This window comes from Heteronotia binoei, chromosome 19 (genome assembly GCF_032191835.1).
Source record: "Heteronotia binoei isolate CCM8104 ecotype False Entrance Well chromosome 19, APGP_CSIRO_Hbin_v1, whole genome shotgun sequence".
In the NCBI taxonomy this organism is placed as follows: Eukaryota; Metazoa; Chordata; class Lepidosauria; order Squamata; family Gekkonidae; genus Heteronotia; species Heteronotia binoei.
This window is the reverse complement of record NC_083241.1, coordinates 44,671,408-44,682,282: the sequence shown is the minus strand read 5'-3', so window position 1 is coordinate 44,682,282 and position 10,875 is coordinate 44,671,408. Positions and strand designations below refer to the sequence as shown.

The 10,875-nt window shown below is 48.9% G+C and overlaps 1 protein-coding gene across 1 annotated transcript; it reads left to right on the top strand.

The window, feature by feature from the left end:
* Positions 1-242: 242 nt before the first annotated feature.
* Positions 243-10,507, top strand: CCNB2 (cyclin B2). The gene is made up of 9 exons (XM_060259915.1): positions 243-353; positions 4,339-4,467; positions 4,549-4,659; positions 5,326-5,493; positions 5,797-5,955; positions 8,087-8,323; positions 9,065-9,205; positions 9,658-9,768; positions 10,278-10,507. The coding sequence occupies exons 1-9, from the start codon at positions 330-332 to the stop codon at positions 10,398-10,400; spliced, it is 1,203 nt and encodes a 400-aa protein (XP_060115898.1). The 5' UTR covers positions 243-329; the 3' UTR covers positions 10,401-10,507.
* Positions 10,508-10,875: the final 368 nt, after the last annotated feature.

The window sequence follows — 10,875 nt, the reverse complement described above, 5'->3', positions numbered from 1 at the left end:
TTGTTTCCTCGTGGACTTCCGTTTCTGGCATCTGCAGGCTCTCCGGGGCTGCTGCACAACATCTGTCCGCTCCTTTCCCGATGCGACTACAATCCCCAGATGGCCTTGCGCGAGCAGAGCGAACGCCTAGCCGTGCGTCATCCCGCCTTATTTCCTCCCTCCCAGCCTGGCTGAACCGAGGGGCGGGGGCAACAGCCAATAGGCGCGCCGCCTCCTTCGCAACGGGCCAATGGCGGCGGGGCTGGGGCTTTTCTTTTCTTTTTTGAAGAGCGCAAGCGCGGGAAGAGGTGTCGTCGTCGTCTGCTTTTGGAGTGTGGCCGGCTGAGGTGATGGATTACTTCAGAGGGGCCCGGGTGAGTCGGCCCGCGGAACTCCCGGCCACTGGAACTCAGCTTCAGTGCTTAAGCAGACCCACCCCGCCAAGTGTCGCTTGTCCTGGCCGGGCTTTTTGTGCCCCGCGGGGTCTCCTCGGTCGACGCGCGAGTGAACGTCTGAACCCGACCTCTGCGGGGAAGAGGGAGGTTCAGGGTCGGGCGAGGATCCTCCTGGGAGGGGGCCTGAGTTCGAATCCCGGCGCTCAGCTTGGCCCGCCCTGCAGGGTCGTTGTGAAGATGGGTGCGTTGCCAACCTCCCGGGGGCGCACAGAGAAGAGGCCGACACGCATTGATTAAATTAGTTTTCATGAACCTCTGCTGGGAAAATTGTGCTCGTTCGGTTTGTCTCTACACTATTGTTGTCTTCGGCTAACATTTACCCCACAGTAACCACACTAAGATTTTGGATTTATCTCCCGCTCTATACTCTGAATCTCAGAGAACTTGAGTTTCCTTTGGTGTGGTTATTTTGGGACGAGTGTTACCAATAATCAATAATACAACAAAGATTTCAGGTTTTCACGGCTGGTAACATCATTAGGGTTTGTGGAATCTTTCGGGCTCAAGTGCCGTGTTCTACTGGAGAAAGTTTTCCTTCCAGACGTTTCGTTCTCGGCTGCGGAGAACATCCTCAGTGGCGTTGTAGCCGGAGCAGGCGCTCAGACCTTCTTGGCTGCTGTGCATTGAGTGGGGCCAGGGCTGCTGGAGAGCTGCTATTTCTAGGCTGGAGGGGGTGTGGTGAAAGGGCAATTGGTTTGTGGATGTGCCCATTGTTTTAGAAATAGCAGCTCTCCAGCAGCCCTGGCCCCACTCAATGCACAGCAGCCAAGAAGGTCAGAGCGCCTGCTCCGGCTGCAACGCCACTGAGGATGTTCTCCGCAGCCGAGAACGAAACGTCTGGAAGAAAAACTTTCTCCAGTAGAACACGACACTTGAGCCCGAAAGATTCTACAAACCCTAATAATACAACAGACAAAAACAGGTATGAATTTTTCAATAAGAGGTTTATGAAAATTACATAGTGCTGTTTAATACTGTTTGTTTTCGGATCAATGTTCTCCAAAGACTCCGGTGATACGATGGACAAAATGAGGATACGTTTTTCAGTAGAGGTTTTTGAAAATTATGTAGCGCTGACTTTTGTTTAATGTGGTTATTTTTGGATAAGTGTTATCAAACGGCATTAATAATATAATAGGCAAAAAGGAGTATCACTTTTCAGTAGAGGTTTATTAAAGTTACATAATACTGAGTTTTGTTTAATGTAGTTATTTTTGGATAAATGTTATCCAAAGACTACAATTATATAATAATGGAAGGAGTATACATTTTTCAACAGAGGTTTATTACAGTTACATAACAGGCTGATATAGCTGATTTTATTGTTGTAGCCGTAGGCCGTAACAACCCAGCAAACCTCCCAACGTATACAGTTTACTGCTAGCCATAAAAAATTAAAACATAAAAAATACATAGCAAAATACAGTACTATGAACAAGATTTAAAACATATATAATAAAACAATGTGACAGAATGAGGCTATAAGTTGGCCAAAATTTTTGTATGGGTGTTTGTAGTTATATTCTTCCTTATTTTTAGGGGTCATTTTGTAGAAAAATAGGTAGTGGAGCTCATCCAGGGATTGTTATGCAGCTGCACCTACTATTCAATGGACAAGGTGGGGAGGAGAAGGGGGAGCTGTCAGAAAGGTTCAGGAGCTGTGCTCCTGTGAGCTCCTGCTGAATTCAAGGCCTGCTTATTTTTATTGCTAAAAAGATGGAAGTAGCCACCTTAAGGGTAACATCTGGAATCGCATCATCCAATAAAAATGTAATACATTCCTCTTCTGATTTAAACTTTGTGAGAAATTGATTCAGCAGTTTATTTTGGATGGGCCCATAAAATGGACAGGATCGTCTATCTGATTGGTACCACAGGAACAAAGACGCCGGTCCACGGTCTTTTCCTCTATTTTGTGTACTTTGCACCATGGTCCCCTGCTTGTTTGTAACCTCCAGGGAGTGGCTGGAGATCTCCCACTGATTTCCAGGCCACAAAGATCCGTTCCTCTGGAGAAAATGGCTGCCTTGGAGGGTGGACTCTCTGGCATTATGCCTCATTGAAGCCCCCCTTCCCAAATCCCATCCTCCCCAAGCTCCACCTCCCAAATCTCCAGGTATTTCCCAACCCAGAGCTGGCAATTTTGCCCTAGGGGAGGCAGCTAATTAAACCCTTGCCGCGGTTCAAGAACTGTGCTTTGCGGTGGGCTTGTCCAGAAATGTCTTTCTCACCTGGCTCCTTCTCTGGGTGTCTTGGCTCTGCTGATAGATCCAAGTAGTCAGCCGTGTTGGTCTGGAGTAGTAAAACAAAATAGGAGTCAAGTTGCACCTTTAAGACCAACTTAGTTTCATTCAGAACGTAAGCTTTCGTGTGCTCTCTAAGCACACTTCATCAGACGAGGAATCCGGTACCGTGAGTTTGGCTCTGCTGAGTTCTTGGTCGGACAAGAGGGTTTGATTTAATGTTTTTGAGTTTGGGGGTGTTGATGTCTTCTGGGCCTGTGCACATTGGTGGTCTTGGCAGTCACCTTGGCGCTCTTAGAGGCCACTGGAGTACCAGTGGGGGAACTGGAAGTACAGCCACACAATACCTGCACACTTGGCGACTGTAATGTGCCAGCCATCTCCCTTTTCTCTCCCTGTTTGATTGATTTGAAGATCTTTGTGTCCTGATTCCAAACTATTAAAGCACAGGGTTGGGTGTAGAGTTTCATTCCAGAGGAACGGTAGTTTTGACCTATTCCAGCAAGAAATAAATTCTTGGGGCACCTTGAAGACTAGCAAAATTTTATTGCAGCATAAGCTTGCTGTGGAAAACTCATGTTTGTCAGACTTCAGGGTGCCACAAGGCTTCTGTTACATACCTAAAAATAGATCCAAGTAGTCAGCCGTGTTAAGATCCTCCAAGTTATTCAGAACATAAGCTTTTGTGTGCTCTCTAAGCACACTTCATCAGACGATGAAGTGTGCTTAGAGAGCACATGAAAGCTTACGTTCTGAATAAAACTAAGTTGGTCTTAAAGGTGCAACTTGATACCTAAAAATAATCTTGGGTCCTGAGGCTCAGCATTTTTGTATTTAAAAAGTGCAACTTGTAACCCTTTCAGTTACAATGCAGGATTTCTCCGTGTGTAGACATGGTGAAATCACAGAGGAGGGTTACCAGACTGAGGGTGTGCTTTTTGGTCTGCTGCATTTGCTCTTGTTCCAGAGCTAAACTTGCAATACCCTTTATTGTTGTGTTCTACCAGTGGGTGAAGATTTTTGTGTCTCATTTGGCATGATCCCAGTAATTGAGTTTTGGTGTTGTGTGAGCCAGTTTGGTATAGGGGTTAAGTGCATGGACTCTTAAGAAGGGGACAGCGAAAGATGAGATGGCTGGACAGCGTTACTGATGTAACAAACACGAATTTGAGCAGACTTCGGAGGATGGTGGAAGACAGGAGGGCCTGGCGTGACTTTGTCCGTGGGGTCACAAAAAGTCGGACTTGACTGTGACTGAATGACAACAAAAGCCGCTCTTAGTCTCTGATTCAGAGAGAAGGGCGGGGTATAAATCTGCAGTCTTCTTTTTCTATGATGAATTGTGTATATTATTTTAAATGCTGTTTTCATGTTCAAATGTTTTCATGGTTGCTGCCTCAGGGACCTATTTGGGTGGAAAGGTTGCATGAAAATGTTTTAAATAAATATGCCGCTTGGAAAAAAGATCTGTTGCAGAAAAAATAAGTGTGTATGAAATCTGTGTACTTCTTATGTGTCATAAAATCAGTTTCTCTGATTGCAGAAGTCTGAGGGTGCCATCTTTATTCTGCACTGATGGCTTACATTTGAAGCCACCTCTGAACAACATGGTTAATGGTGGGCTGCACACCTTGAGGACTAACTAAGATGCCTTCACGCAGATAATAAACCCGGTGAAGATTGGCGTGAAAGCAGATCATAGCAAGGCTGGTGGCCCAGCAAGTGGCACACGGGGTCCTTTGGGAGAAATCAGCAACAGGCTAGCGACCAGAAGAGCCAAAGCAGTCAAGGTAAACTCCACAGGTTGGTGCTGAGTGTCAGGGAAGTAGGTTTTTGAGTTCTGCAAGTCACCTTTGCCCTTCCTTTGGCAGAAAACAGAGAATTTCCAGGGAACGGCTGAAGGACCTACCAGATCAACCCATGGGACAACAAAAACCCAGCTTCCAGAACAGGACTTAACAGAGAGACATCCAACAAAGGCGGTAAGTTGGGCATTTTTGATGAAATCATTCTTGTTTCACAGGCAACACTTACTGCTGCAATGTGTGGTGTCAGTGGCTGCAGTCTGGAGTTTTGTGTGTGCTTGGGGGAAATTCTTGACATGCATCCTTTTCTGCATTGGAGACAGCTTCTGGAACTTCCCTTGTTTGTGAGGCCGCTTGCCTGCAGGGGGGAGGAAATGCATGGAATGTGGTGTTCCACAAACACATTCAAGGCTGCTTTTGCAGAGAGATGCCACCTGACACAGATGGCAGGAAGGAGGATGTCGCATGGCTCTGAGGCAAACAGTGGGGTCTCCTTTCTGTAGGAGCAATTCAGCATGCCCCCCCCAAATTTCTGGAATCTGGATGGGGCTGAGACCCAGGCCTCTCTTAAACATTTCAAGCACCACCTCTTGAACCGGGTGTAGCTACACCTATCTGAGCATGAGCTTTCTGTTCAGGTTGGTAGATGTGATTCAAGTTCAATCCAGATCCCTACGAAGCTCACTGGATGGCTATTGCCAGGTGGCCCTAAGGATGAAAAGATGAGGGTAAATCAGGAAGTGGGTGGAAAGGACCATAGGCAGAAGGTTGCCAGAACTTCCTGGCCAGTCTTTATCTTAAGCAGAGCCTGGTCTCAGGTTTCTCTTATTGACTTCTAACTAGCAGCCTGCTTCGACCACTATGGATGTGCCTGGGGAAGAGGACCTGTGTCAAGCTTTCTCGGAGATGCTGCTCAGAAGCGACATAGAAGATGATGCTGATGATGAGGAAGATCCCCAGCTGTGCAGTGACTATGTAAAGGACATCTATCGCTACCTGAGAAAGCTTGAAGTACGTACATCAGAAGGACCAATGTTCATGTTCTGCTTTACCTGTTGCTGAAGAGCGTTAGGCTGTTTGAAGTTGGGGGGGGGCACCTGATCCTTGGGGCTGTCACCATTTACCCTTCTGAACTTGCCTTCTCTCTTTCTCCTCATCCAAATGCATTCCAGGTAGCATTTTGGGAGGCCTTCTTGTTCTGACTGGTGACAGCTGTGAACATGGGGATGGTGGCGGTGTCTGGCTGGTCACAAGTGGTTTGGCTTTGAGTCGGAAGACTTGGCCCACCTCAAAGTTCACCTTCTCTCCTAACAGCAGCAGCAGTGCGTGTGTCCCTTCTACCTTGACGGAACAGAGCTCAGCGGGCGGATGCGGGCCATTCTGGTGGACTGGCTGGTCCAAGTCCATGCACGGTTCCACCTCTTGCCGGAAACGCTCTACATGTGTGTTGGCATCATGGATCGCTACTTGCAAGTAGGCTGAAGCCCCCGCCCTGTGTTCACCCTCTTTGACTGTAGGTTTAGCTATCTGCAGACCCCCTGTTTCAGACCATGGAGGACAGGATTCCAGTTGCCGCCTCACCCTTGAAATGGTTACGTGTGGCTCTTGGGGACCAGAGCAGCTGTAATGCTCTGATTTGCATTGTTAGCGGGGAAGGGAGTAGACATCCTTCTCCCTTTCTCACAGTACAAGAACTCACGGGCACTCCGTGAAATTGCTGAGCAGTCAGGTTAGAACAGATAAAAGGAAGTCCTTCTTCACCCAAAGGGTGACTAACACGTGGAATTCACTGCCACAGGAGGTGCTGGCAGTTACAAGCATAGACAGCTTCAAGAGGGGATTGAATCAACATATGGAGCAGAGGTCCATTAGTGGCTATTAGCCACAGTGTATTGATGGAACTCTCTGCCTGGGGCAGTGATGATCTGTATTCTTGGTGCTTGGGGGGGCACAGTGGGAGGGCTTCTGGTTTCCTGGCCCCATTGGTGGACCTCCTGATGGCACCTGGGTTTTTTGGCCACTGTGTGACACAGTGTTGGACTGGATGGGCCATTGGCCTGATCCAACATGGCTTCTCTTATGTTCTTAATTCTTAAAAATGTGTTAAATGTCTTTAATGTAAGCTGATGGACTTAAAAGCATATAACGCTAGGTGAATTTTGCCCACTCCTTTGAAAAAGAGGCTGCCTGGGGAGCCCCAGTAGGCGGAGCTTTGAATTGCTAAGAACAAGGTCTCAACATAACTGTAGTCAACCTAGCAGGCCTGACTCTATGACTCACTGTGAATGTAGGCAGCTCATGAGAGGAAGGGCAGGAAGGGATGAGCTAGAGCTTGACTCTTGTGGCCCTGTTTGGTGAGAGAGCCAGTTTGGTGTAGTGGTTAAGTGTGCAGAGGACTCTTATCTGGGAGAACCGGGTTGGATTCCCCACTCCTCCACTTGCAGCTGCTGGAATGGCCTTGGGTCAGCCATAGCTCTCTTATCTGGGAGAACCGGGTTTGATTCCCCACTCCTCCACTTGCAGCTGCTGGAATGGCCTTGGGTCAGCCATAGCTCTCTTATCTGGGAGAACCGGGTTGGATTCCCCACTCCTCCACTTGCAGCTGCTGGAATGGCCTTGGGTCAGCCATAGCTCTCTTATCTGGGAGAACCGGGTTTGATTCCCCACTCCTCCATTTGCACCTGCTGGAATGGCCTTGGGTCCGCCAGAGCTCTCTTATCTGGGAGAACCGGGTTGGATTCCCCACTCCTCCACTTGCACCTGCTGGAATGGCCTTGGGTCAGCCATAGCTCTCTTATCTGGGAGAACCGGGTTTGATTCCCCACTCCTCCACTTGCAGCTGCTGGAATGGCCTTGGGTCCGCCAGAGCTCTCTTATCTGGGAGAACTGGGTTGGATTCCCCACTCCTCCACTTGCACCTGCTGGAATGGCCTTGGGTCAGCCATAGCTCTCTTATCTGGGAGAACCGGGTTGGATTCCCCACTCCTCCACTTGCAGCTGCTGGAAGGGCCTTGGGTCAGCCATAGCTCTGGCAGAGGTTGTCCTTGAAAGGGAATCTGCTTGTAAGAGCTCTCTCAGCCCCACCCACTTCACAAGGTGTCTGTTATGGGGGGGGGGAGGGTAAAGGAGATTGTGAACCGCTCTGAGACTCTGAGATTCAGAGTAAAGGGTGGGATATAAATCCAATATCATTTTCTTCTGTCTTATATCCCCAGAGTAATACTGATGGCCACTTTGGGGTCAGGAAGGAATTTTCCCTCTAGGCCAGATTGGCCCAGGGATCCTGGAGGTTTTCGGCATTCCTCTGGGCATAGAACAGGCATCACTGAGGGAGCGAGAGGAGGGGAAGGTAGCTGTGAGTTCCCGGCATTGTGCAGGGGTCCCTTCCTGTTCTTTCTATGCCACTTGAGGCACTTCAGTTGAGCAGCTTATAAGGATAGATTCCTGCTTACCCTACTCTCCAAATGCACTGTTGCTTTCAAAAGAGTTTTGATTCTGAAACAGTGAAGTTGCAAGGGCTGGGTCCTTGTTAGTCACACGCAAGCCTGGCTGGGCGAACCACCATTGTCTGCTGTGACATAACCACTTGTGTATGCTCCAATAGGCTCAGGCAGTCTCCCGCAAGGAGCTCCAGCTGGTGGGTGTCGCTGCCATGTTTCTGGCTTCCAAATATGAAGAGATCTATGTGCCGAGAATCCTGGACTTTGTCTATATCACAGACAGAGCGTATACGTCGGCCCAGATCAGGGTTATGGAACGCAAGATCCTGAAGGAATTGGGCTTTGTTCTCGGCCGTCCACTTCCACTTCACTTCCTGAGAAGAGCTGTCAAAGTTTGTGAGGTGAGCTCCAAGTTCCAGCCACTGGGATCTGCTTGCCTGTAGGAGCCCTTCATAATGCATTGTTAAGCCACAAAAAAAAACTTGGGGGAGGGGCATGGTTGTTCAAGCAAAATGTTTGAGAGGACTTGAGAGGGGAGGGCCTGCAGCTCTGAAAGTCTTTATTTGGCATGCAGAAGATCACTGGCAGCAGGTAATAGGTGATGTGAAAGACCCCTGCCTGAGACCCTGGAGAGCCACTGCCAGTCTGAGTAGATAAGACTGACCTTGATGTGTTCATGTGTGAGGGGGCAAAGCACAGGTAGAGGGATTCTGCATTCCAATTAATGTGATTTGGTTTTGAGCACTGCATTCAGGAATGTATGCAAGTCAGAGACCCGTTCCCAGGGATCCTGTGGACACTAATTCCAGAAAGGACAGTCATTCTTCAGGCAATGTTCCTGCTTTAGTACTGAAATTGTGTGAGGCGCAGGGTCTGTGGCCTCTGGAGGAGTGGCTAAAAGTAAGGAGAGAGGCTGCTTTAAGGAAATGGGAAGGTAGACAGCAGGAAATATAGCATGGGTGCATCTGGGAATCCGTGAATGGCAGAGAATACTAAGGCACACAGAATTCAGATCAGATCCTCTTGCTGTAGACAGTCACAGAGCTGGGAAAGGGAGGGGTACGTGATCTTCTGTGTGGGTCTTGGACAGCTTGAAGCACTGGGCCCCCGTTCACAGCTGTCCTGCTCTTTTGTGCTGCCAGGCAACAGCTGAGGTATACATGCTGGCAAAATATTTGATGGAACTGACCCTTGTGGACTACGACATGGTGTCCTACAACCCTTCGGAGATAGCCGCTGCAGCTCTCTGCTTGTCTCAGAAGGTCTTTTCGGAAGGCCACTGGGTGAGTCTCTGTCTACTGCTGTTTTTAATGTTTAATATGAGCAAAGAATGAAAATTTGTGTGCTGCAGATGCCAAGACTATAGCTACAGCACTTCAGCACTGCTTTAAGGAAAAGGAAAGGTCCCCTGTGCAAGCCCCCGTCGTTTCCGACTCTGGGGTGACATCGCATCACAACATTTTCACGGCAGACTTTTTACGGGGTGGCTTCCCATTGTCTTCCCCAGTCATCCACACTTCCCCCCCCAGCAGTGCTTTTAAGAGGCATACCCAAAATGAATTACAGGTTTGTCTGAGGTACAAATTCACCAAGGTTCTTACGCTGACATGGCCACAGGCAGGCATTTTATTGGTGACAGCTTGAAAGAAACCAGACTCTGGACTGATAGCAGCTGTGCATGACCAGGCAAGAGATGGTCCCTTCTGAGCTTTTGACGGTCCGTTCCTTCCTTCAGAGCCCAAAGCTGTGCTGCTGCACTAGCTACGAAGAAGACAGCCTGACCCTGGTCATGAGTCACCTGGCCAAAAATGTAGTGAGAGTGAACAAGAACCTAACACAATACACTGTAAGTATCTGCTACCTTCTGTCAGCCACTAGGGACATCCATGAGGCTTTGGTTCTGCTTCTAGGGGCAATTATTCTGGGTGGGTGGGTGGTTACAAGCATAGCCAGCTTCAAGAGGGGGTTAGATAAAAATATGGAGCAGAGGTCCATCAGTGGCTATTAGCCACAGAGTGTTGGACTGGAGGGGCCATTGGCCTGATCCAACATGGCTTCTCTTATGTTCTTATGTTGGCTTCTTTCCACAAAAGAAATGGTGTTTGGAGGCCACCCTACCTCTTGACTGCATGAAGCTGCCATGAGTTCAGAATCTGAGTCCTGAGTTCAGAATTTGTCTGGACAAGGACAAGTGTGGGAGAGGGGAATGAGGATCTTTACTGGGCGAGGCTTGCCTTCAAGAGAGAGCCAGTGGACATTCGCCCATTAAAAGAGAGGCCCCAAGCCAGGCACCTGTATCAGCATACCCTTTGCCACAGAGGTCTGCTAGTCCCTAAACATTGTCCCTCCTTGCAGGCAGTCAAGACCAAGTACACCAGCAGGAGGCTCATGAGGATCAGTGCCATCTCTCAGCTGAACTCCAGCACCATCAGGGACCTTGCTGCGCCTCTGCTGGGAGATTCAAGGCTGTTGACGTGAGCGAGGGAGGGGTCTTTGGGGAAGGCGGCCCTAAGGGGCCCTTTAAGGACTGACACAGAGTTTGCTCTTAACTTAATAGTCTATATTAATAAAGCTCTTGTAGAAAACCTCTCTCCCGGGCTGTTCTTCAGAAGGCCAAAGGGGCATGTGTTCAGCAAGGTGTGCAACCCTCCCCCCCGGTCTTCTCTGCATGGTACCTTCCTGATTTGGGAAGGCAGCAACAGAAGAAGCTTCTACGGCAGGTCAGAGTTATCCGAGTAGGGGAGAGTGAAGTGGACTTGCTGAGCTCTTTTAAGCCACCGCATGTCATGTCTGAACTGTAGCAAGGCATCTCATACTGGAGGGGGCTGTTAGTGGCTAAGTACTGGAGTGTTTGCTGCTCCCTTGCCCTGTCCAATGGCTAATTCCCTGTCTCATCTCTTAATGTGTACAAGGGGGAAGCCTCTGGTTGGTAGGGCTAGAAGAGTGTAGCATA